Genomic DNA, 27,298 nt, shown 5'->3' on the forward strand with positions numbered 1-27,298 from the left:
TTTGAAGCTGATTGCAGAGCTGTCGAAATGTCCTCCTACAACAAGTCCAGCCACCTGTCGGTACTCTCATCTCCACAAGTATCGACTGATATCAGGACTCTGCAACAACAGGTAGTTAAAATGACATCTGAACAACCGTTTCCCCTAAATGAAAACTTCATTTCACATCCAATGTAAATTTTGTCTTAGCAAGCACATAATTAGGTCTCCAATCAAAAATACAGTATGTCAGGATTAGAAAAGCCATTATCTGTTTTGATAGTTTCGATGCATACAGGTGGCAAATAAATGCATAAATAATCATCAGCATCATTTTAAACTTAATGAAATATATTTATGTTCACTTCACTGCGTGCTGTTTTTAATAAAGGACTTCTCAACCTGAACCAGTCACTTGGGAGCAAACTTCTTGAATATTCAAGTACCTGTCAAGTTTCAAATGTTGATTCATGAATAATTTGTATATTGATAATTTCTCATTTCTTGTGATTACTGAAATGCAACACGAGCCACGATCTCTTCCTCACACGGGGGAACAGGTGAACCTGCTTCCCAACCTAAACCCCTTCAAAAACTTCAACTCCTCCACTGCCCACTTGAGTCCGACTTCAAAAGCATGTGAAAGCCTATAGTTTGCCCATTTTAAACACCCCACTTTACAGCTTTAAAGAGTATATTTTCTGCTTGGTGCAAGGCAGTCTTGCTCTCTATGGATAAACTTACCCTTTAGAGCCCCTGCATAGGGGTTATTTAAAAAACAAAAAACACTCATCCATCTGCTCAGCTTCATTTCTGCTGACTGGACAGCTAAAGAATGTTTGTGATTTTAATCCCTTTTGAGCGGTTTTGACGGAATTATGTGGCAAATATGTTTTTTCCCCTCTATGGTGTAAAAGTGGAGCATGCTGAAGTAACTAACACGGATTTTTTTTTTTTTTTTTTTTTTTTTTTTTTTTAAATGGCCAAAAAAGGGGTGACTCCTTGTTACTTCACTTTCCTAAAGAGATTGAAAACTAGCAATTGACACCAGTCTTAATATTGTCATAATGTTAATTTTGTAAATTATGGTGACCATGCATGTATAGGAGGATGATAAAGGAGGGTATGCTTTGCCTATGAGCATTTATTATCAGTTGGTTTCTCAGATCTTCCCTCACTTGTGATGTCTAATTAAAAGTAAAAGTAGCAAATTCTCAAATCAAGAAGCTGGAACTATGAAATGTTTGTCAGCCGTCAGCTGATAAGTTATCTCATGTGTAATGTGTGTGCCAGCTTTTGACGAGGCAGCAAAAGGCAACAAAAATAAATAAATAAATGACAGCTTCTTGCAATCCTTTTTGGTTTTAAACCATCAGTTAAGAATAAGAAAATGATGCTGTTGCAATGATAAATCAAGACATAAGCACTCAGTCAATGTGCAGCAAAGATGATGTTTCTCACAGGATCATAACCACAAACTAACTGTCAAAACAGAAACTGTCATTTCTGTACATTTAATTTATATGAATGTACTGAATGCACCATTTTAAACCTTAATAATCCAGAAAACTGGATGTTGCTTTCAGTAAGGGTTATACAGTTTTGCATGGCAGTATTTTTGGACACACTTCATGTTTCTCTTTGTCAGGCAAAATCCTCGCTGGGGAGCAGCCAACACCGCCTTGGTCAGATGGCTACCAGCTGAATACGAAGACGGGGAGAGCGAACCAAAAGGCTGGAACCCAGAACGGCTCCATAATGGATTCCAACTTTCCCCGGTAATCTACAAAATACCGGTCCAACAGACACAAAAGTCTTGGTGGATAAATTACAGAAATGTAGAAATGAAGCCGGCTTGCCCTGCAAAACCCTGAGTTAATGTAGCATTTCATTTATTTTTCCTCACCTGTTTCACAACAGATAAAGTCCACAGCAATTGAGGAAGAGCACAGGAGAGTGTAAGATGACATAGATTAGAAGCACATTTAAATATTGTATCTAGTGCATACACTACATCCATAACCTAAAAAGAGTTGGTTTCTTATCACGTGGATAAACATCATTTCTTCCAAAAAGCAGATGAAACCGTTTTGCTCACACTTGAATTGAATTTCAGTCCTAATTTATGCATTCATTACACAGAGTGAGGGTCTTTAGTTGGAGAACTCATCAAATATGCATCACTTGTATCCAGCCAACAGTTTACCACCATATCTGACTGCTGAAATTTATTACAGTGTTTCAGATAATAATTCAGAGTCTTAATATTTCATTTCTTATTGACTCACAGTGAGTGAGCAACATCTTGATACTTCACGTGTTGCATTACTTGAGAACTACAAAATACAAATCCTGCTTTGTCTACAGGCCCGGACAGTCAGCAGGGAAATAATGACAAGTGCTTCTAAATGGAAAGATGATTCCTATTCTCAGCTGCTGGTGGACTGGGGCCAGTATATATCCCATGACATAACCCTGACGCCTCAAAGCACCAGCACTGATGGGTCAGATGTGGACTGTCTAAAAACGTGTGAAAATGTGCATCCGTGCTTTCCCATTCAGGTAAACAGAGCATCCAACGTTTTCTTTATTTTTGTTGCTTCATTGAGCCCAATGAAGTTCACCCAGTTTGATCCTGTGATAATCACATATTTAAATACATAAAATAGCAAACTAATAGGTTCCTTTTGTAGTACTTCCCAAGAAACCCCATTTACATTAAAACAAACAAACTTTAAAATCTCTGTTGCTGTGAACTCCCTGGTGGTGGTTGATGGATAGAGCTGTGCATTCTCTTGTTTGAAAATTTCAACAGCATGGTGGTAATGTTCTTGTCACCAAGCCTGTTTGTACTATAGGACCCTCTGTACTTGAAATAAATTAAACAGCTACTGTAAACATGTATGACAGCTAGCTTTAAACTATGGAAAAAAAACTGGAAGCCATGGTTATCTGGAGACCGAGTGCATGAGAAAAATCTCACACCATGCATAGATGTTACAGCTAGCTAGATGACAAGCAGTCACCTGCCCAGAGTTATAGACTTCTCCAACTGCCTTTAATATTAGCAGGAGCCCAGTCAGACCTTTTTAATGCCATCATACTTTTCAGGTGACATCTGACTGACACTACCTTTCACCCTGGGATGAGAAGGCATTGCTTTATATTGCATACGTGTACTTTTCAAAATGTGAGCTGGGCCTTTAAAATTCCATGACAAAGACGACAACAAATACATTTGGTAGATCAGCAGTAGTTTAAAGTTTAACTGAAGCAATAAATGATCAGTTTCATGTCGAAACTGAAACACCGGGGGGACCGAGCTTTCGCTGTTGTGGCCCCCAAACTGTGGAACAAACGGCCCCTCCATATTAGGTTGGCCCCAACACTTGAAATGTTTAAATCACTTTTAAAAACAAAACTTTTTTTCAAAGGCTTTCTCGGAGTATTATCAGAGTCAGTTTGTAGTCAGCTGTTGGTCACTCTTAATCTTTTTACTTTGTTAATCTTATTCATTATTATTGTATATCTTATTGTTTATTTTACTCATGTTTTAATATTTAATATATACACTGATTTATCTTTATCTTCTTTTTCAATTATGTATTTATTTTGTTTATTGATTTCATTGTATGCTTAATGTATGGTTTTTAACTGCTATCTCTGTTTTATTATTGGAAAGCACTTTGGTCAACTTTGTTGTTTTTAAAAGTGCTATATAAATAAAGTTGGATTGGATCAGTAAATGATTCTACCCTCTCTGCAGATGAATGATGGTCTACAAGGCTGTATGCCATTTTTTCGCTCCACATCAGACTGCTTTGTCAATTTTCAGTCTGGTATAAGACAAGCCCTGCAGCGACAACAGCTCAATGCCATGACTTCATTCATTGATGCTTCTGCTGTCTATGGCCACAATCAAAAGCTGGAGAGCTTCCTTCGTGACCTTCCTGGCCGTAATGGAAAACTTGCTGTCAATGACCGATTCAAAGATCCAAAAGGAAGGCCTTATCTCCCATTCGTAACCAAGCTGCCATCAGCCTGCCACCAAGATCTGCAAGGAGAAAGAGTTGAATGCTTCAGTGCAGGAGACAGCCGGGTCAGCGAAGGTCTGCCTCTGACTTGTTTGCACACGCTGTGGCTCAGAGAACACAATCGGATTGCAGATGCACTGAAACACATAAACGGTCACTGGAGCCCAGAGATGATATACCAAGAGACTCGTAAGATTATAGGAGCACTGCACCAGGTAAGTGACAACCACACCCTATTTAATCAGATTTAAAAAGTGGCATAAAAATTGCAGTTTCAGTTGACATTTCATGTAATTCATGGAACAAACTACTGAATTTCAAAGAAAGTATCCAAAATGTTAATTTACTAGCACCCAAGTAGGCACACACAAAGGTAATTAGACTGATTAATTTGATGAATTCATTTAGCTAATATTTTGGATTCTGCTCAGATTCATTTATGCAAAGTCTGCAATCTGTCATCTTCAGGATAAAAGTTGCACATTTTGAAATGTAGCAGCAATCTGCAGCAGAAAGGCTAAAGATCTTTCAGCACTGTGAACTCTATTTCCGGGTTGCATCGCACTTTCTAGACTACTTTGCAAGTACCTGTGACGAGTCAGCATCTCCCATGCAAACTGCAGTTTACTGCAGTAATCTGCAAGTAACCAAAGCAGTCACAGGAAGGTTGGTGTCACAGCACCCTCTCTGTGACCAGATTCACCTGCCTTCACATGAGATTGATAGTCAGCAGCTTCCAGCAGCCACTCGTCAACCGGTAAAGAAATTTTTCCTAGTTGACCAGTGGTTGCCAACCGTCTCCAGGCCTGTGTGACTTTTTATTTTGCCAATTTTGTTTTTATTATAAACTTCTTAAGTAGGCTAATAGTGATTTTAGTCATCTAAAACTAAATCTAAAATTTGTCAAACCCCTGTCCCACCCTAAAGCTTCTTTAAGTTTTGCATCTTTGGTTCCTCAAGGAAAACAAAAATAATTCAGTTTCTGCAATTTAATGTTTAACAGTGAGTGCTTGTTTACATTTAAAAAAAAAACTGCCTAGTATTACCACAGAAGAAGCACTGTTTGCATTCACAGGCACGCTAACCTTTGAAAAAACTTCAAATAGGGTACAAGATCAAATTTTAGAGGGATGGTTTAGAAAAGAAAGAAATGCAGGTTGTGCTCTAATCTGTGTGAAGGCAAGACAACTAAAGTTCTAATGGACTCACACGCAGTGGGGCGTTTTAGACTTTAAAATCTGGACATACTGTCCTCCATCACCAGCACTGTTAGATAAGCACAGCTACGACATTAAACGCGGAATATGATGAAAATAAAAGCCACTGTGATTCGCAGCTATAAAGCTTCTACCGAGTAACACAAATGATGCCTGAGGGGAAACAAACTAATCTAGCATTTATGAGCACAGTGATTTCAGAGTCTGCAGATGCGAGTGTGTCACAATTACGTGGACGAGCTGATATGAATGAGACGTATAAAAGAAAAGAAGAGATTCTTTTCATTTGAAGTTACTCGAGGTTATAACAGCATTGACTGTATTGTGTCTGCAGCTGCTGTGCACATAGAAAATGAACTCTGGTATTTCTGTGATGCACAGAAATTGCAGCCATACAGAAAAACAACACACGACATGTATGCTGCTTGTGACAATCTACAAGTATAGAAACTTATAACCTTTTTTTTTTACACTAAATAAAAGAAAAAATCTTGTATCCCTACAGAAGAGGCAGAAAAACTGTCTTAGATAAGACTGTCTCTATTTACTGTTTTTCATTTTAATTCTATCTGACATTAAAGTAAATATAAAAGTGACACTGTAGGTACAATAGCAGTACGGGCCTGTAGCAGTGAGACTAAGGGATTGCTCAGGGTCACCTGATCCAGCCTCAACTCTATGCTTTATCACAAACGAAACCTTGATGTCTAATCTTAAAAACAGAGAGGGTGTGTGTCTCCTGAAGCCAAACTGGGAGCTGGTTCCACAGGAGAGAGGTCTGAAAGCTGAAGGCTCTGCCTCCCAGTCTGCATTTAGTCAACCACAGTCTAATTATTCAAGACCTTATTGAAGAAGTAACAAAAACACAAACTAAATTTTCAACATCACTTAAAGGATTTTCTCCTTTTCAATGATCAGATGAAAGAAAGCAGTCCTGCATTGTTTTCTTAAGATGAATGTTGACTTCGCCCGATCAAAAATCACTCCAAGATTCCTCACTGTGTTTCTGGTGGCAAAGGTAATCCCATCCCCAATGGTATCTTGTTAGAATCCATGTTTCTGAGAACTCAATAACTACAGTTTTGTCTGAATTTGGAAAAAGAAAATTACGCGAGACATTTATGTCTTTATGACGTGCCTGTAATTTAATTGATTATCGTCATCTAGCTTCAACGTTGTTAAGTCCCTGTAACTATAGCATTGTTTCAATAAGTCTTTTTGCAGTAGTATCTGAGGTTATTACTAACAGCTGCAAAGCAGCAACTGTTCGATTTCCGAGGTCGAGAATTAAATTAAACTTGAGTTAGGGTTGATGAAGCGTGTGAGATCTTCAGCAATGTGGCTTTTTGTGGTGTTTACAGTAAGTGAAGATGGAGTTCTTGTTTTAGCACCATGTATAAGAATGACAGTTCACTCTGTGAGCTGAACGAGACATTATGAAGATAAACAGTGAAAAGCCTTCTCTATGGGGAAAGCTCTGCTGATTTAATGAATTCAGAAGTTGTCCGACCCTGACAGCTGCTGTTTTAAGTCTGATGACTGTGAGGATCAACCAGCCATAGAATTCCCTGCTTTGCTGTCATTGCTGGTGAAGCTGCAGTTTTCATATCTGAAAACTGCAACTCCTAAGCCCATAAATTGGTTTAAATTGGCTGCAGGGAACCATTTTATCTTAAACATGTTCACATTAATATTATATATATTTGCAAGTTTCTGCTTGTAGTCGCTAGAGACAAAACAATAGAAAATTATCACGTGAATCACGTTAATTTTTTTTCCAGTCAACACCTTTACCCAGCAGTTGTTTTAAAGCTTACTGTAAGAATCTTGCCCAGCACTAAGAAACATAGCTACCATTAATTTGTGCAGAAACATGCCCCCAAATAATTACTGTTAATTATCTGCCTGATTTCAAATTGGAAACCGACCAGTTCAGTGGGTAGGCCAGTGTATTTGTAGCAGTGTGTCCCTGCAGTCCACAGAAACAACCAGGAAATGCAAGCAGCTACATTTCCTCAGTTTTGCTCCAAACAAAATACGAGTCTGTTCTTTCTTTATAGGTTCTCGATAATCAAATAACAGACGGCATCACAGCTATGATGGCTCTCTCATTTTATTTTATTTTTATTTGTCTTTATTATCCAATAGATACACTTTTCACTACTGCTAAAGATCAGATCACACGTTTTGTGGTAGGCCAAGCTTCAGAGCTAAGCCGAACAACTGTGTCAAAGAGCGACAAGTCATAAGCCATTATCATATAACCAGTCTGTGAGCAAACGCTTGGAAAAACATCAGTTTCTATGTTATTTCATAAAAAGAGCCTATTTCAAAATAACTGTGACCCTCTCAGTGGTGTTGGGTGCAGGCACGTTGTGCTCTACAATGACTGATTGGACTATTCCTTTCAGCTTCAGGCAGAGGGCGATTAATGGTGAAAGAAGTGTGTGTTCATTCTTCATGAAAAATAATGAAGAAAATGTTTTATGATTGAATGCAAATGATTTGTTGCTTATACTGAAGGGGAGCGGTGACCCTGGCGCCATCTTAAAGTTTCCCCAAACATTTTATTAGTAAGGGGAAAATAAGTCAGATTTTGGGTGCTGACATTTGACTACAGCAGTGGATTAGAAACTGGTATTTTCAGGTGACTCAGGGACAATGCTGGGGGAAAGAGATTTACAATATTAAAAAGAGATGGCCTAAGGTGGAAGGGTTCTTTAAATAATTTGGGAGGGTGAAGCATAAAAGGCAGGTAAAGGATTTACATACTGAAGCTATGACCATGACCAGCTTGGAAAATCCCTGTATTGGAAGCAGAGTGAAAAGTGAGGGACTGTCTAGTCTGACCGGCCTGCAAACCAGCAGAGTGTAACGTTATCTATTTTAACAAAAGGAGGAGAAAAAAAAATATCAAAGCTGAGATGAAGAATTAAAGTAGTACAGAAGCTCATTTTTTATTTCTCAAGAGTCTTCCATAGAAGAACTGGACAAAAAATGTGGCCTCTATTGCCTGGTACCGGTAGACGATTAGTTCAGATAAAAACACTAGCAAGTTCAAGTTGAATTGTTAGCAAATACATTTAAAAACTGGGGGAAAAGTAAGAGAATTCAAAACTAAACTACAAGCACCTTTTAATACATGAAAGATTTGTTGACTGTTTTTATCAAGGCCTGGAGAGGTGATCTGTTTTTTCAGATGTAGAAGATGTAATCCCACAAGAATTGGGAAAGTATGAGGCTTGACAGCAACAGTTTGATACTGATGGAGTAACTTTGAAGTAATTAAAAGTGACTGAGTAAATACCTGGGGTGATGGTTTACTACTTGATGTTAACTGATGTTGGAGCAACCAGTGATTAATTGACGTTTGATTAATGTTCTTAGTGTTTGAATCAGAGAACGTACTCACGAAGAAAGGTAGGATGAGATCATTATGAATTAATCATTGTCCAAATGAGTCACCATCACAGCATCTCCCAGCTCTAGTAAATATCATCATCTACCATCTAGTCCTGGATTAGGAGTTGCTAAATTGTGATCGAATAATTATTTAAAGTGAAAGGAAACGTGTAAAGGAAAATTCATCAGGACTTCAGGGGATCAGGCTGCTTTTACACTAGACTGTATAATGCATGTATGAAATACATGAAACCCCGAAGTCCAGAAGATGGACAACAAAATATGCATTTTTCCTTATACCAAGATACTCTTCCTGAGGACAACTGGTGAAAATATCATTTCATTCCAGAGATTGGACTAAAAAAAAAAAAAATGCAACATATACCAGAAATAATAAACTAAAAACAATATGTTTATTTTTCATGATCAAATGCAACTCCTTTCTCCTTTCCTTGTTTAAGATTTCTACAAACAATGTAAAATTATTTAGAGCCATCACCTACCTCAGCTGATCTGAAGGGACATCGGAAGTGCAGAGGGAAGGTGAACTGACACTCTGGGAAGGGAGAGTGGGGGTGATTGGGGTAGTGGACATGCGTGGGGGAAAATCACACAGCTGAACTGAATCTAACTGATGAGACAAGGGAAGCAATACTGAATATAACAGAAGAGAGAGTATCAAAATAAAACAGGAAGTAACAGAATGCAGGAATGCATACTTGAAAAAAAGACTGAGTGAAACGAACACAGAGACAAGAAAGACTTCATACAGAAGACAGAGCACAAAGATGAGACTAGAACAGACAGGATACGAAAGGGAATGAAAATCGTCAAACAAGGAACTGAAGAAAAGTTAAAGTCAGAATCACCAGGACAAAATATTCTCAAAGGACTAAATACAGACCTGCAAGAGATAAGACCCAGGACCATGACATAGATGCACTTCATTCAGTTAGTACGCTGTATAATCTGGATTTAGAGAACTTATTAACCTCTACTTTCTTCATGCAAGGCAGCAACTGGACAAGTAGCAGGTTTTATTACAGCAGCATCATGTTCATCGTTCAGCTTTGGGTTTAACAGGATATTTTTGAAAACACAAAACACACCAGCAGGTTATGAAATAGAAAACACGCTTATATTTAAGATTTACATGATCTGCACCACTTTGTTTTGTTCACGGTTTTCATGAATTACAGCAGTAATTATCTCATTTCATTTCATGACGGATAGTCCAGTGGATCCTCTGGTAAAAGATGTAATAAAGACCCACCTTTCCTTATTATTTGGACCAGCTTTTAATTGTGAAACCTTCCTAAGTAAATCTGACTATTCACAGACATCCTCATTTTCAGTAACTGGTGAAGTTTTTGTGCCTTTTTTTGGTAAAAATGTTTTTGGTTAATCAAGTTTTCAGTCTAATGAGTTGTTAATTAGAGAAAAAAAACGTAGCTTTTTTCCACAGTAGACATTTCCTGTGGAGCCAACACAGAAAAAACACAGATGAAACTAATTTTGTTAACAGTGACTCATTTCCATTAAGTGTGAGCTCTTGTATGCAAAATAAAAATCCTGGAACGTGATGTAGGCGTCATTAACGTTGTCAATCACACATCAGGTGAGAAAGAAACCAACCAAAATAAACAGATAGTAACTAAACAGGGTCACTCGAGATGAATTTTATAAGGTTCGAGAAACCATTCAGTAACACTTGTATAAACAACTTACCTGTCACAGCTATTAACTTCTAATTCTTAATAATAATTGAGGCATACATAACAGCGCCACTGAGAAGGATCTTTAATATCAGCACTGAAATGTCTTCCTGTAATGTGGAAGTTTGCTGTAATTGTGTCCCTCTGGGGGGGAAAAGCATCTAACTGCAGTCCTTTCAGCAGCTATCAGCTCCTTGTTGTGGTTTTCGGTCCATATGGTTGAATCCCAACAGCTCTCACGAAGCCCTCCACCCCCTCCACCCCACTTTTAAATCCTCCAGCAGCTGTTCCCAACAAACAAGCTCACACGGGGTGAGTGTTTTTTAGAATGCTGTTTTCGTTTTGCATTATTCTTGACAAGCCACTGTAAAAGCACAACTTTAATGCTTTAAATTATGCACTACAACGGTAATTGCTAACAGAAAAACCCACTTTCAGGCCAAAGGTAGGTAGCAATTAGGCTGGGTAGTGTTTTAAGGCTGGTGCTGTGAGGCGATGCCAGTAGATGCATACCTGTGGACGTAGTATGTTTCTGTGGCTTACACTGTTTATGTCAGAGTTATCAATACAAAAATATCGGTCAACTGCCCCCACCATTCTAACTGTACTGGAATACTAATTTAAAAAATAATCTAATTTAATTGATCTGCATAAAAATAGAGATTTGTTTTCTTCTGGTTGGACATCAACAGGAATGTGAGTAAATATGTTACGGATGTTTTAATTTTTTGACCATGTGGCTCTCGTACGGCGTTGCTCCTCCTACACCAGGTATGCTACAACATTAACAGAGACTGGTTGTGTTTAAAGTATATACAGAAAACATTTCTTTGAAGATTACACATTTTAGCATGGACATAAAAATCAAAGAACGACCCAGAAATGCTCACACCGTCCTCTAATTAGAAGAAAACACTTAAATAGGTCACATATGGAAACAACTTAATGAACAGCTTTATATTCGAGTCAGCAAAAAAAGGTTTGCGTTATTATTTTGTATGATTAAATATTTCTCATGTATTAAAAAAGTAACATAAAATCTGCAGCTCAGGCTGTGAGTGAAAACAGTGGGGAGCAGGCAGGTGAAACTAGCCGTACTTTGTTTCCAGTAGACTGTTTGTGGGCAGCCACTTGAAAACATCACTCTACAAGACTTGCAGAACAAACAGACTGAAAGGTCAGAAGCCATTTCAATACAGAGAGAAAGTCTATTATTTGCAGGAAACAGGAAATGATCAGCTAACAACATCTGGTTTCATTCTGACTTCAATCACAGTGCACAGTTGTGAAGGGCTTTTGCTTTTCCAGAAGTGTAGAGGCAATATCATTATGTTCTATTTAGTTGTAAAGTGGGAGAGACATAGCGGGAGAATTATTGTTAAAAAGAAAGGGAAAAAATCCCATACAGTTTGAAGCGCCAGACCTGCTTCGCCTAAAGTGCTTCAGTCCATTAAGTAAGAGCCTCAGCTGTTGAACAGCATCACATTTATGAGCTTCATTATCTGAAAATTCAATTCAACTGCAAATCATACAGCATGCAATAGCAATTAGAAAATAATTCTGCAAATTTACTTGTTATTTTATTAAAGGAGCTCTTTTGAAATTCCGTACTGCACTTTTATTAAGGTTTGGGGCTTTCTCCAAGACAGAAAAATCAAAGGCCGTCCCAAGATATCCCAGCTTTTAACCCCTAGTACAGTATGGATTACATTTCCAGGAGCCTTCTTCTTATAATGCAGCTGGGTGAATTAGAAGGTGAGGAATACATTTCAAGCAAAAAAAGAAAAAAGAAAAAAGCCTGGCATGTTGTAAAGGAGATAAAATGAAGCGTGTGAAAGGTTGAAGTTATTTAAAACACAAGCACAAGCTCATTAAATGGAACACTAAACCTAACATTCATCAGACACAACATTGAAACCACCTGCATAAGATTGTATACGTGGCCTTCACGCTGCTAAAACAGCTTTGACCCATTGAGGCCTGGAAATGAGATCCACTAAGGTGTCTGACAGTTGGTCCTTTGTGACCTGTGAATTGTAAAGTGGGCCCTCTGTGGATCGAGGGTTCAAACCTTGGGATATTTCCTGTTTTTTAAGTAATTATTTAGCAGTTTTGTGTTGTATCTGCGTGTGTCTGCTATGGGAGGCTGCTGGAGTCACCATGGAATGAGTAAACGGTCTGCATCAGTGTTTATGTGAGTAGTTTTACCAGCAGCACATTCCAGTTTAATATGATGATGAATGTTATTAACTTCACTTGTTGATAGTTTTAATGTAATGGCTGATCAGCCTGTCTGATCTGTAACTGGTGGACTGTAACTGGTAGTCTAATATATGGTTCTGGTTACTATCCTGTAATATGTGACTCACTGGGGTGCTGTACTTGGTCGATACTTCAGTTTCTTGTCTTGAACCTGAGGAAAGTTTTTTTTTCTTACTTTTCTGTCATGCTCAAAACCTCTTTGAATTGTTTCTCCAGGAGCCAAATTCCAGATGTGATGTGGCCTGAGTTCATAAAAACATTTTATATGAATTTGAGCTGAATTTGTGTTAGTTGTCACTGTGACTTTTCTCTGACTTTTCTTTTTTCTCCTGGTTTTTTCTCTTTAGGCAGTACAGAGTTTAGGCTTGCTAAATTCTGTACTGGTGAAGGTTGTGTAGGCCACATGAACCCTGAGGGGAATACCTGGTTTTTCCATCTTTCCCATTGTGCTCTAATCATTTCATCTAAAAAATGTGCATAAAATCCAAATTGGTTATTTTACTGTGTGTGGTTCCAGTGCTTCCTTTTGCAATAAATAACTATCTGATGTAAAAATGATGGATGATATCTCACTAATGTATGTGTTGGCTTCCGTGCATTTTTGTGTGTGTGGGGCTGCACTCTTGTGACATGAGTCGAGATTCAGGTGCTGAAGTGAGGCATTTATAAATAGTGATGAGGACAGATGAAATTCTCTGCAGTGAACTGTGAAGAAACAAGTGTGCAATCATAGCCAGGGTTTTTATACAAGTAGACATTTCACTGGTAACCCTACAGGGATTCCTTCAGCTGTATGTATATACACATACACAGATATCATTTCTGGCATCAAAGAGGATATTTTGTGTTTATTTGTAAAGTATGCTTCTATTCAAACTCAGTATAGATTTTAGAATTTGGTGATACACACATAAAATCTTTTGCGCTTTTTCCCTTTTTCTGATGTCCATCCATTTTCTTTTTTGATTCCCAGATCATAACCCTGAGAGACTATGTTCCAAAAATTATTGGTCCAGAGTCCTTTAAACATTACATTGGTCCCTACAGGGGGTACGATCCATCTGTGGACCCCTCTATCGCCAACGTGTTCGCCACAGCCGCATTCAGGTTCGGCCACGCAACCATCTCCCCAATCCTCTGGAGACTGAATGAGAGCTTCCAGGAGGATGAGCGCTTCCCCCACTTGAGACTGCACAATACTTTATTCAGTCCATGGAGAATAGTCAAAGAAGGTCAGTGCACTCGTATGAGAATGGAAACCAATAACACATCCTGCAAGCACAGTAAACACACCGAAAGAAAGGAGGAGGATGAAGAAAAAAATACTCTTTTTAGGTCAGCTCCAGAATCAGCTGCATGCATGCAGTTTAAAAGATTCACACAAGCAGGATCGGAATTTTTGTTTTCTATGAAAAACCCAGAAAATGAGCCATACAGTGTGCACCCATTCACAGCAAGAATAATCTATCGTACAGGCTGTAGGGACCTTTTTTTATTCATTGCCACTTCATGTTTTTTAACCTATTCTTTAATTTGACCAGAACATCAAGGTTATACATTTTTCAGCAAAACATTTTGGTATTGTGACCATTATGATTACGGGTCAAACTAACTGAAAACGCCTTCCGTGTAGCTTAGCTATCTGACGTTTGCATATATTTTGTTTTGCCACATTTCTTTTATTCACTGTTTTCTTCAATATTAAATAACAGCAAGAAGATTGTAAATCATTCTGATGATTGTGTTGGGTTATATGAGAGATAGGATTTGTATGTTTATTAAGTCTTTAAATCTGAAAAAGAGTAATATGCTTTGTCTAAATTATTAAGTAAAATATTGCAACTAGCTTCTTTTCTAAGCCTACAACACTTATATGTATTCCCACCTGTATTCACAACCACTGGGGAATTTAGGTTCAGTGTTCATACTTGGATTAGATCTCTCAAATTCTTCAGAAAATATGTTGTTTTCTAGCCACTAAATACTTCAGTGGTCAGCTTATTCAGGTTCAGGCTGTGTATACTTGTTTTTTAGAGTTTTTTTGCCTGCTGGGAATGAAAATGATACATCGAGTCTCAACCAAATCAGAAATGCCACGCACGGTCTTTCTGCTGTTCTCTTCATGTCATTGTACTCTATCTTTCTCCAGTATTCCCAAAAAATGCATGAGGTTAGGTTAACGACTGATTCTACATTGGTTGTAGATATGAGTCAGAGCATGAGTCTCTGTGTTGATGCTGCGACAGACTGGCACCCCACCTCTTGCCCCCTTGATAGCTGGAATAGGCTCTACATGTAGCTCCCTTGTGATGTTGAAGTGGATAACCTGAAGTGGATGGATGGATCGATGAACAACTGTGACACACTCACCTTTTATCATATCCTAAAGACCAGAATTTCTGGACCTGCTTACAAAACTTTGAGGTGTTTTCATTTTTACTTTAAAATACTCTTTCACTGTATTTCCATACAGGCTTATAGCTGTGTGCTAGAAAAACAGATCCATAATAATTCGAACACTAACTTAGTTGAAATTCACATTGAAGATCATGTTCTCTGGCATGTCCAGACAGCTTCCAGCATTCCTGCACCATGCTTTTGAAAATACTGTTACAACCATGTATACTATATGGTTTTCATCCTGGAAATCAAACATTTCTAATCTATTTCAAACTAGCTCAAATTTTCCGTAAATGATTAATTTCCAAACCTGGATTGAGGACATCAGGTGAGAAGTGAGATCAAGAGTATGCTTGTTTTGTTTTCTTTCCCTTAGTCTTCATCAGGCTGTGCACCTTAAATTCATCCTCCAGGGTGAGAATGCCGGTATCAAATTTGACTGTTATGTCCCGAGGTGCCTGAGGGAGAGCATTCAGAAGAAACGATCTGAACTGCAGTGCTTGCCAGAAAGACATCTCATGCTGGCTCAGAGCTAACTGAAAACACAGGAAGTTGATTTTTGCCCACACCAACAGAATCTTCGCTCACCACCTGGACCACTCGTCAGATTTGGCTCTCTGCAACTTTGTCCACTTCCTGAAAATGAAAAACAAGTCGATGGGTCGGCATTTGGACACACTGGAGGAGATCCAGCGTGTATCACGGATGGAGCTGGATGCACTGACAGAACGGGACTGTGAAAAGTGTCCTTTTTTTGCGATCTACCTCCACTTGCCATCGCCATTCCATACGTTAATCCATTGTCTTTTGAAGTAGTTAACACGATCTTTCTTGTTGTCAGAATGTTGTCATTGGTTCTCATGAATATCATTTCATATTTTGTAATATGAAAATACTGAGAGATATTTGATCCACTTTAAAACTCTAACATGCATTTTTGAAATCAAAAAACAAAAACAAAACAAAAAATTCTATACTATTGCTTTAAATAGTAATATATTATAATATATTACTATATTATATTATGATCAATTCACAATAATATTTATAGTACATTAAAACCATACTGCACAAAAACCTGTTAACAGCGATTCACTGACCCAGAAAACTTTGTGTTGCTTTTTCCGACTGGGGCCCATAGTGAGCGTCTCCACTGTGGGACCAACCTTTCTGCTGAGAAATGTCATCTGGGTAGATTGACTTTGTGGATCCTATTATTTTTACTGCCCTGACCCCATGACATTGAACAATAAAATGTGATCTACTTAGCTCCTCACCAGCTGGGCTCACATTTAAATGGATTATGCTACCTCAAATAATAACTTGACACCAGTTGCGATGTTTTGCTGACCTCCAGTGGCTGAAGAGGTTACCTTGCTGCTTCCTTGGTGTGTTCAGTTGCCTTACAACTGAAAACCATGTTTATTACTTTTATAAAACCATATAAAAATGTATTGCCACGATAACTAGTGTATTCATCCTCAACAGTCCATTCATTGTATTTGCTGAAAAGAAATGGTTTGGACAATGGAGAGCTCCTGGGAGGTAGCAAATCCAAGCCCGGGAGTGATTTCTGAGCAGCAACAATGAAAGCATCCAGTCCAGAGAAAACAGTACCTTCTAACCATATGTTGTTTTTCTTGTCATTGTGGTCAACCCCTGGATTATAGTCGGGCTGTATTCCAAAAAAATGAATGAGGTTTTTGCGGTTTAATAACACTGCAATGTATTATCTTTTTAATAGAGAAAAAAAAGAAATACAAAGTCTTAACATCAACCTCCAACAACACATGAACTAAAAAAATAATAATTAAAACTAATGACTCTGGAAAAATAAGTAATAGGCTTTTGTTTCTAGGGGGGATTGAACCAGTCCTGAGAGGCGTAATTGGATCTGCAGCGTCAGCTGTTAGCACAGACATGCTGTTGGCTGATGAAGTAACAGAGAGGCTGGTGGTCCTTGATACACTGAAGCACATGGACCTGGCTGCGCTGAACCTGCAGAGAGGACGAGATCACGGCCTCCCAGGTAAGATCTTGGCTGAGACGTCTTGATGCATGCTCAATCATCCAGGTAAGTAAATCTCCAAAAGTTGATTCTGTTCATCTGTACGTAGCATCCAGATGAACAGAATCAACTTTTGGAGATCTTGGCTGAGAGTCAGATCTGTCATTCAAATGCCTTTAGATTATCCTCATCAAATCAAAGTGACAATAACCAGTCCATGCCCTGTTTAAAAAAACAAGCAAACAAACACTTCCTTTGTCCTTCCCTTTGTCAACAAACTGTGTTTCTTAGTCACCACTGACGAACCATAGACATATGTTATGGGTGGTTATTAATATGAGTACTCTCAGCAGTTTGTTGCTTCCTGGTTCCTTACAGTGTCGACAATAAGGAATGAGCAGTGCTGTAATAAATCACTTTTTAGCTCGGTGGTATGTAGGCCCACAAGGACGAAGTAGATATAGGAGTGAAATTTCAAAACTAACAATATAAGAACAACATGAGTTCTAGTATTTGTTTAAAAAGAAGAAAAAGAAGAAGAAGCAATCCGGCAAACAATCCTGCTTTTCTTGATTTGTTATTATAAAGCTGATGGATGAGTCATAAAGCCTGATAAGCACAAAAACATTATCTACGCTGATCCAAATCAAACACAACACTCCCCTGAGCATCCCAGGGCATTTCACACTGATTCTGGGACGCTATTTGTGTTCATTTAAAGGAATAATAACACAGTATGGGAATTAAATTTATTTAATCTCTCACCAAGTATGCAAACAACATGATCAGTGACTGATGTTGTCCTTTCTCCTCATTTCTGTGTTTTCTCTTCTTACCGTCTCTCCTGACACCAGGAGAATAAAAACCAAGGCAATCATGAAGCTCTATATCACCGGAAACACCTGTGCATTATTTACCTAAGCTTTCATGCCCAAGCCAGCTCTGCCTTCTGCTCCTGTCAATGATCTCGTTTCAGTTCTAAAGTTTTGACTGTATTAATGCCATTGCTCCCACAAAGATCAAAGTTATCCCTGAAAAGAAAAAAAAAGGCACCATGGAGGAACGCCAAGCTAGTAAAAGCTCAAAAAAGAGAGCAGACAGGCAGAACGCAGGTGGTGGAAAACAAAACTTCACGTTCATTATGACATGTATAAAAAAGACTGCAGCTATAGCTTGAAAGTTAAGTCCCTTTTTATCTGAGATTGGTAATCAATATAAAGCACACAGCTTAATGCATGATTTCATGCATTAAGCTGTGTGCTTTATATTGTGCATCTATTGTGCATCTTTTTTAAAGTTGACAGTCTGTGAGTGTCTGGATAAAGTTTCTATTCCTATACACCGGTGAAAATAACTATTTGAATTTGTAGGTTGTTCACTTAGAAAAGAAAGAAATGAACTGTCTCTAATTTTATGGTAGTTCTATTTTAATGGAGAGAGTCATTGAATGAAATAAGCATTTAATCCCCAAACAAAACACGATTTACTCTACTACTTTGTGGAGAAACCCTTGTTGGCCAGCACCGCAGTGAACCCTTTCTTGTACGTTGCCATCAGGTTTTTACACAACTCAGGATTTTGGTCCATCCGTCTCTAAAGAAACTCTGTAAAACCTTTAAGTTTCTTTGCTGCTGTTTGGTGACTCAAAGCTTCAGCTTCTTCCATCGTGTTCTAACAGAGTGAAGGAGGTTCTTCACAATTTTATGGTACATGGACCTGTCCATTGAAGCAGCAGAAAAACAACCCCAAAGCACATTGTTCCCGACTTGACTGTGTGGGTGGTGTTCTTTGAGTCATACTCTCTTACGTCAAACGGGTCAAATTGATTGCAAAGAGCTCAAGTTTAATTTATCTGACCGCAGCACTTTTTTCAAAGCCTTCTCTGTTCACTGGCAAACAGGCAAACTTGTTGGGCATGTAGATATGCCTTCATGAGCAGGTGGACCTTGTGCTCAGTGCGATGTGTCTTATCAGTGGTGTTCATCATGACTGTGGTCCCAACTGCCTTTAGATTATGGACAAGCTCCTCTTGTGTAGTTTTGGGCTGATCCACCACCTTTCTCACAATCATCTTCAAAATGATGAAGCAAGACCTTGCATGGAGTTTCAGATCAAGGTCTGTCGATGGTTGTTTTATATTTCTTCCACTTCCAAACAACTCCACGAACAGTTGTCACCTTCTCGGCAAGCTTCTTGCAGATGGTCTTGTAGCTTTGTGAGCATTTCTCTAAGTTTCTCTAAGAAATAATGTGTGAATTTTAAACACATTATTTCCTACTCATCAAACAAGAGGCATCATGAGAAAGAAAGAAAAAAAACAGAATATCACAAGAAAACGGCAATATAGAAAGTAGCACTATGAAAAAATCCTATACAGCCAGGTGGGTTTGAAGTATTAGTGCAGAATGATAGATGAGTTCAATAGTGTCATAGCAGCTAGAGTTAGATTTATGTTATTGTGTGCAGTTCTGTTTAGATCCCTTCGTGTCTTAAGGGAAGTCAGTGAGAGTATGGTGAGTTGGGTTAGGGTGGAAAGAGTGGATTTGATCTCCTGATATTTTTATTCTTAATGGCATGCCAAATTTCCACAGCCGTTGCTATATATGAAGAATGGTCACCTCTACTCAACAGGAGACACATCTACTATAATCACATGGGTGCCAGAAAAAACAGAAAAAAAGCAAAACGTGTGGCATCCAGGCTGTGGTTGCACAGTTTGTTCATGGAGAAGAACTGTACTAAAGGGCGAGCTGTAATCAGCAAAAATGATCTTTTGATTCGTTTTCCAGGTGAGAGAGCACTATCTGCATAGCTGTAGAGGTCTGATAGGGCTGTAGGGAGGAACTAGCATGAGTTTTTAACCTTCTTTTATGCTGCTCATTTTACAGCAGAGTACTCTGTGACTTGTAAAATAAAAAATGGTAAATGGCCTGTATTTATATAGCGCTTTTCTAGTCCCTAAGGACCCCAAAGCGCTTTACATATCCAGTCATTCACCCATTCACACACACATTCACACACTGGTGATGGCAAGCTACGTTGTAGCCACAGCCACCCTGGGGTGCACTGACAGAGGCGAGGCTGCCGGACACTGGCGCCACCGGGCCCTCTGACCACCACCAGTAGGCAACAGGTGAAGTGTCTTGCCCAAGGACACAACGACCGAGACTGTCCGAGCCGGGGCTCAAACCGGTAACCTTCCGATTAGATTACAAGGCAAACTCCCAACTCTTGAGCCACGATCGCCCCACGATCTCCTTCAGTCATGTGATGGAGGGTATTCCTAGAAGGGGCAGGAGTTTGGTGCATGTTTGTGAACTGTACACTGTAGCCTAGATTTGGAAGCAAAACAGGTATAGAATACAAACAGAAATTAATAAAATGAGGAGACAAAAAAATAAAAAATAGATAGTATGGTCGCCTCTCCCAGCTACAGTGGAGTGAGAAACAGGGTACACTCTGGGGGGGTCGCCAGCCTGTCACAGAGTAAAAGCAACCACCGTGCAACAAAAAACAAAACATTAGGTCAATGTCTGACATGGGGTCAAAATCAAAGAGTGTAGATGTGAAAAGAGATTTAAAAAAGGACTTTGTTTATCCATACACAAGAAAATGCTCTGTTATGTCTGAGATTCCACTTAGATTTTTGCGTATGTAGAAGCAGTTGGTCAGATGACCTCAGAGCCCGGGCAGAAGTATAAGGGTAAAGTCGATCAGAGGGGTAGAGACAAAACCATTTAAGGATTTAAAAATGAATATAGGACCTTTAAAATGAAGTCTTTTTGTGCTCAAGTTAACAAACATGCAACAGCATTTTAAACCAGCTGGAGACAGGTGAGAGGGAAGTGGCTAACTCCAACATACAACATGTTACAGTAATCCAGCTAAGATGCGTTAAAGGCATATATTACTCTCTTAAAGAGGTAAGATAAGACTTTAATTTTTGCCTACAAAGGATATGTTTCACCTCTGCCAACAGCCTCAAATCAAAAAGCTGGACTTCAGTAGTGCACCAATTTGACCGTCCATAGCAGCCCAGCAGTGGTTGATTGTGATAAGCACACGTTAAGCAGGATCCGCCCATCCATGAATGAACCAATCTATAGTATCTGTCATAGGGAGAGAGGCGGGGTACATCCTGGATAGGTCGGCAGTCACTGAGCTTCCTGCATCTTCAGTTAATAAATAATTAAATCAGATAGGCAGTTTAATAATCATATCAATCAAGTGGATTTTACTTGCCCTGCAGTCTGGCATTTCTTCCAGCTGACACCCACTCAAGACACCCACTCAAGAAATCAGAAAGTAATATCACCCGGTTCTCTCACCTGCACCACATGCTTCCCTTTTCTTCTCATTCCTTTTGGTCACAGTACTTTTCTTTAGCATTTAGCAATAATGTTAAAGCTACAGAATGGGAAGCGAGCATCCACTTAGTTACTTTTTTACATGACAGGAAATCTCAAAGGGAAAATGGCTGAAAATATGCACAGGCTGATTCTGTGCAGTCTGGAACACAATATGTTACTTAAACTACAGCAGCTGTACCTGAGGGTCAAAAAGTGCATTGCAATAACTTCAAAAGGGAGTAAGATGAAAGTGAGAACAAATAATTTAAAAGGTATTAATTGCTCCACAAGTAATGTTTGACAAACTGGAAATTTAGCTATTCTTTTCAATATTTTCAACAGTTGATCTGTATATAACGTGTTCCTGAAGTTATCTGGTTATTTCATATTTAATGGCTTTGAAAAGAAACTGAATGCTTATTTTGTGATATAATGCTGCATAATAATATATATTGAAAGCTTTAAAAAGTGCTGGCTAAACAAGGTTTAAATTAACAGAGCACCTATGCCTGTAGCAGGAAAGCCTGTGGCATTCGTGCTCACTCATAGGTCAACTTTTTTCTATTTTTTTGGAACTCATTCTATTGACTTTCCATGCAAGTTTAATCTTTTTTTACTGTACCTAAATCTTTCGAAGCATTTTGAATTGCTTTGTGTCTGAAAGGTGCCAAAACCTTGCATTTCCTAGTTTAACTCCAGTGACTTTACACATCAGACTCTTGGGAATTGTTATTACCAATGTGAAAAAAGCTTTTTGCAGTTCCAGTGCAGCTGCGCTAAATCTCATATCCAAGCACCATGCCTTTTCCCTGGAATTTTTAGTAAAACGGTTATCAAGGCTACCTTTCTCTCTCTCTGTATTTTTATCTTTATATGTCTTTAACTTCTAGTCAACGACATATACAGCATTAATGTAAGCAAAAGCTTTTTTAAAAAGTACAAAATACGACATAAGAAAGACAACTTTGTGCACCACTAAAAACAAGACAGACAATCTTAGACTTTAGTTTTAAATCAATGGGTTGTTTTCATGAGGTCAAGATAACATTTTTGTGTCAGAGAAATCAGAGAAAAGATGCTGCAGTGAGCTCTAGCAGTTCTGCTGAATGGATTTTATTTGGACAGCTGGCATCCCGTTTCTCCCTGTTTCTAGCTAAGCTTTAATAGCTTCCCGTACGTAGTCTTCATAAAGAGAACTCTTGACAAGACATCCAAATTTAAATAAATATATTCACTTTTAAATGACACTGTGCTTAAATTCCTTTTCAGGATACAATGATTGGAGGGAATTCTGTGGATTGCAGCGTATTAAGACATTGGGTGATTTGTCACTGGTTGTGGGAGACTCCCGGGTTGCTAAGAGAATACTTGACCTATACAAACACCCCGACAACATCGAAGTATATCCAGGAGGACTTGTTGAAAGGCTTTTGCCTGGCTCAAGAACTGGTCCTCTCTTTGCTTGCCTGATTGGAAGGCAGATGAAAGTGCTCCGTGATGGTGACAGGTACATAAGATTTGTCTAGGTTGAACAGTCAAATGAAATCAAGGCTTCAGTGAAACTTGTTTATTTTTCATTTTCAGATTTTGGTGGGAAGCTGATGGTGTGTTTACCCAGCAACAGAAGGAGGAACTTTTAAAATTTTCTCTATCCCATCTGATCTGTGAGAATAGCGACATAGCAGAAGTTCCTCTTGATCCGTTCAGATTTGGGAAGTACCCATCTCATTTTGTCTCCTGTGATCAGATACCCTCAATGAATTTGGAAGCTTGGAAAGAGGAAATGGGAGAAGGTCAGCCTGTGAAAAATTGTTTGCGAATCTTTTGCTTATTATTTAAAAAATCATTGCCTTAAATTGGTTTCCTTTTTCCTGCCACATATTAACCAGAAAAATTTACCCAATTCCAGACTTAAAACGGTGTGGCCTTCCTAAACAGATCAACAATGGAGATTATATCTTGTCCTCTACATCTGGAAAACTGGTTGCTCTATACTCTTGTTACCATGGTTTCACATTAAAGGGTGCTGCTGTCATAGTTTGCATGGGCAATCGATGGTGTAATCAACCTCCACAATGTAACAGGTATGTAAACTATTTGTGAACTATCTATTTGATGAGATCTGTTGGCAGCGCCATTTACCTGCAGTACTTAATGTGAGGGTTTCACAATGAAATGTACTTTATAATGCAGATCCACCTTTGTAGGATTTGGTTGAGCACCACAGATATGCCCCATTTTGCAGGGTGTAAATGCTTGTGCAGAACTACAGTCTGAGTGGAGCGTTACTGCTATCTGCTGGTACTAAAGGAGAGTAAAGTGTCTTAGCAGGGTTTCTTCATAGTTTGAGCTATTTGCTAAATATCACTGACCGTATCAATACGCTTGTAAGCTTATACACACTTATTATTATGTTAAGTATAACCAGGTAATTACAAATAACAGGTGTTTAAAAATGACCTTGCAAACATGGACTCTCTCAGGCTGTCACACTGAACAGAATGTTTTCTCATTTTTTGTAAATCCAGTCATTGTTTTTTTGTTTGTCTGTTTTTTAAAAAAGAAACAAACAAAAAAACTTTCCTTCATGTGTTCAGGTGTTTGTGTCAATATTATAAGAGAATTACTCACCACTCATAAAAACTTGGCAAGCACATTGCACTCACTCAAGAATTTTTCTGTTCTGAAATCTTGTCTGTGCAGTTTGTAATTCTAAGAAGACAATTGAAATATTCCAGTATTTGTTTCTCTGAACACATTCCTTTAATGCTGGGAAAATGTTTGTGTTTCTCAGAAGATGTTCTTACTGTAAAATACACAAGAAATTAATTATTACTCCATCAACATTACACCTCAATGATCAAAAGGATTCATTTGATTGGAGGCTTACACTGATAGATTGTCAGTGACAAACTGTAGGTGCGTCTCTCACTGTCAGCTATGAGGGGCCGTACAAGCCAAAATTCATTCTTTCACTCTCACACACATACATTCTTCTTTCACACACATATATTTTCACTCTCACATACATATATTTTCACTCTCACACACATATATTCTTCTTTCACACACATATATTTTCACTCTCACATACATATATTTTCACTCTCACACACATAAAAAAAGTTGAGCCCGTCCCATCTCGATCAAGTGACGAGGACAACGATGCGACCGTTTCAGGAGATGATAAAATATTTCTTAACACCCCGATAGCTTGCTGAAGAACTGGAGTTTCTTCTCCCCCCTCCATGCTGTCAGACACTTGAAAGTGACCCGCGCGTGCTTCTCAGCCAATCACAGCGGTACAGACACCCAGCCTTCCGTTTCCATTAAACTCCTTCCGTTTCCACTATACTCTTTCATTCACATACATATATTTTCTTCTGACATGTATGCATTCTCTGCTTACATACATATATTATTTGTGAGATTAAATGCATATTGAATGCATGTAAATGAGAGCAAAATGTAGGAATGCATAAATGAAAATGTATGTATGTGAGAGTGAAAATATATGTATGTGAGAGTGAAAATATATGTGTGTGAGAGAAGAATGTATGTGTGTGAGAGTGAAAGAATGAATTTTGGCTTGTACGGCCCCTCATAGTCAGCAGTGCTCAGGCATCTTTAACATTCAGGGTGTTCTCGCTTTGCTCATTTTTATTAAGCTGTTCTATCAGTGTATTCAAGCATTGTTGACAGAAAAAATGATGAATGGTTTCAGGTTGGCTTCCTCTTCAGTTGGCAACAGCTGATATCAAATAAACTTGGTTCCAATGGCTCTTCCAAATAAAACCAACCTGTGAACGGATGCACAATAGTAGAATTTTGCCTGATCCCTTATAAGTATATCAATATAGACCATTTAAAAATATACACACTTATTATTATGCATGTAAACAGCATAAAATATTCTCATCTACATGAAGTTAGACTTATAAGGAAAAACTGAGTTAAAGGAAAACTGCAGGATAAATGACAAAACCCAAAAGGCAAACAGTTTTTTTTTTTAATTTAAACTTATACTCTCAATTTTATGTTTAGTGAATCCGAGGTCAGCAGCTCATTAATGTAGCCCAACATATTTTTTCACAATATTTGTTGATGTTTTGTTCATACTGGTGTTTAGATCTCTGCCCTCTAATTCAAGAAAGGTGACTTCAGATTACAAACAAAACCAAACTAATCTGGTTGCTGTAATCACCATAATGCTAAACTTGAACCTTTAAAACAGGACTTCACAACGTAATGGGGAACATCCCTGTGGCTATGTCAGTCATTAATAGATAATAGGCTGTTTCAACGTCACATTTTTAACCCTGTACTTGTGTTAAGTTAATCAGTTGCTATCTTCTAATTTTTATGAGACTATGTTTTAGGTATACAGTTTCTCACCTAATGCTCAATAAAAGTATTTTCCCTGTTTCTCATTTCTTAGTTTTTTGTATGTCTCATTTCAATATTTTAGATCATCTGACAAATTTTAATATCAGACAATACTAATTTGTGTAAATACGAAATGACTTAAATGTTGACCTTATTGATTAAGAGAAAAAAGGCTATCCAAACCTACCAGGCACTGTGTGAAAAAGTAAATGACCACCTAGTTAAATCACGAATCAACTGTGATTAACAATATTTTTAGAAAGCTGTGTTAAGTTTAACTTGCCACACCTACACCTGACAACTGCCAGACCTGGTAAACCAAGAAATCTTTTAAATAGAACAAAATGCAATATATCATTTCACGATTTGAAGAAACGTAAAAACAGACGAGAAACAAAATCACTGACATCTATCAGTCTGGAAAGGGTTACAAGACTTATTACTCCAAGAGTGCATTGATAACTTATCCATAAGGTCACAAAAGAACCCAGAAAAACATCTAAAGAACTGCAGGCTCACTTATCTTAGTTCAGGGTCCCTTACACAACAAAAATAAAAAAGAGACTTGTCAAAAATGGCATCCATGAGCAGAACCAGGTAATAGGTTTAGGGGACAATTACTTTTTCACATATGGCCGGGTAGGTTTGGAAATATTTTTCCCTTAATAAATTACATCTTCATTTAAAAGCTGCATTTTATTTTTATTTGAGTTACTCTTATTTGATATTAAAAAATTCCAAACAAATATACAGTAAGAAATCAGTACAGAAGGATACTTTGTCTCCGTGCTGTATTGCCTTGCATTTTAAACAAATGCTTTAACTAAAGTGGCTACAGGTTAGCTTAGGTCAAGTACAATAAACATCATCTTAGTTTAATCTTAAGCTATCTTTACTCTAATCAAGGCAATGTGAATTTGATTTGATATGATTGAATGGATTACAATGACAAGATTTAAAACACAAGATGTAAAATAATAAGGTAAACTGCTCCACAGCCTTAAAAATAGTGAGTGTCTTAATGCACGAGTTCCTGGACAAAATTTCATATTGTTTGTCGCTACTGTTGAACTACTAAAAGAAATATTGCGTGTGACATTTTTCATAACTGTCAAGAAAGCGTACAATGCCGTATGAGTTTCAGTTTACTCTGGTAAGTTGGGTGTGCACAGTAAAACAATACTTGTCTGTCTTAAAGTTATGGTAGCGGAGGTGTTCGCGTTATGATTGACTGCAGTGATTTGGTTTCAGTATTGTTCTGTGAGACAATAAAAAAAATCGCCATGTTTTTGTTTTGCTTTACAGGGAATCACCCCTAAGATGTTAGCGATGCAACAGCACGGGAATTGCTTCATGGGTTTATAATCAAGCTCACATGACATTACTGATTTTTCTTTGATTTTATTATCTGCAACATTTAACTCTGGAAAAAATACTAATATTTATGTAGTTATATATGTAAACATTTCTCTTCATGCATGTGTTTTTTAATTTTTATTTCACAAAAGGTAAGAAAAAAAGTAAATTTTTGTATAACACTGTGATA

General features: G+C 38.1%; 1 protein-coding gene and 1 long non-coding RNA gene across 5 annotated transcripts in view; one reads left to right on the top strand and one right to left on the bottom strand.

The window, feature by feature from the left end:
• The window catches only part of LOC112841736 (uncharacterized), a 55,658-nt gene extending 46,358 nt beyond the window's left edge, over positions 1–9,300 (bottom strand). For 2 of the 4 annotated variants that reach the window (XR_003215252.1, XR_003215251.1), the window contains exon 1: positions 9,136–9,300. This is a non-coding gene — a long non-coding RNA (uncharacterized LOC112841736). The remainder of the gene's footprint in view (positions 1–9,135) is intronic. The other 2 variants (XR_003215253.1, XR_003215254.1) reach the window with 2 other exon arrangements.
• tpo (thyroid peroxidase) lies at positions 949–27,298 on the top strand. The gene is made up of 9 exons (XM_013271494.3): positions 949–1,757; positions 2,347–2,541; positions 3,746–4,228; positions 13,583–13,841; positions 16,868–17,038; positions 22,636–22,873; positions 22,951–23,159; positions 23,276–23,450; positions 27,058–27,298. Exons 1-9 carry the CDS (start codon positions 1,611–1,613, stop codon positions 27,077–27,079), a joined length of 1,899 nt encoding a protein of 632 aa, XP_013126948.2. The 5' UTR covers positions 949–1,610; the 3' UTR covers positions 27,080–27,298.

This window comes from Oreochromis niloticus, linkage group LG19 (genome assembly GCF_001858045.2).
Source record: "Oreochromis niloticus isolate F11D_XX linkage group LG19, O_niloticus_UMD_NMBU, whole genome shotgun sequence".
Lineage (NCBI taxonomy): Eukaryota > Metazoa > Chordata > Actinopteri > Cichliformes > Cichlidae > Oreochromis > Oreochromis niloticus.

Coding starts and splice junctions, on each gene's coding strand:
- tpo (XM_013271494.3), top strand. CDS start 1,611: ATGTTTCTCTTTGTCAGGCAAAATCCTCGCTGGGGAGCAGCCAACACC. Junction 17,039..22,635: donor ACGAGATCACGGCCTCCCAG/GTAAGATCTTGG, acceptor ATTCCTTTTCAG/GATACAATGATTGGAGGGAA. Junction 23,451..27,057: donor CAACCTCCACAATGTAACAG/GTATGTAAACTA, acceptor TTTGCTTTACAG/GGAATCACCCCTAAGATGTT.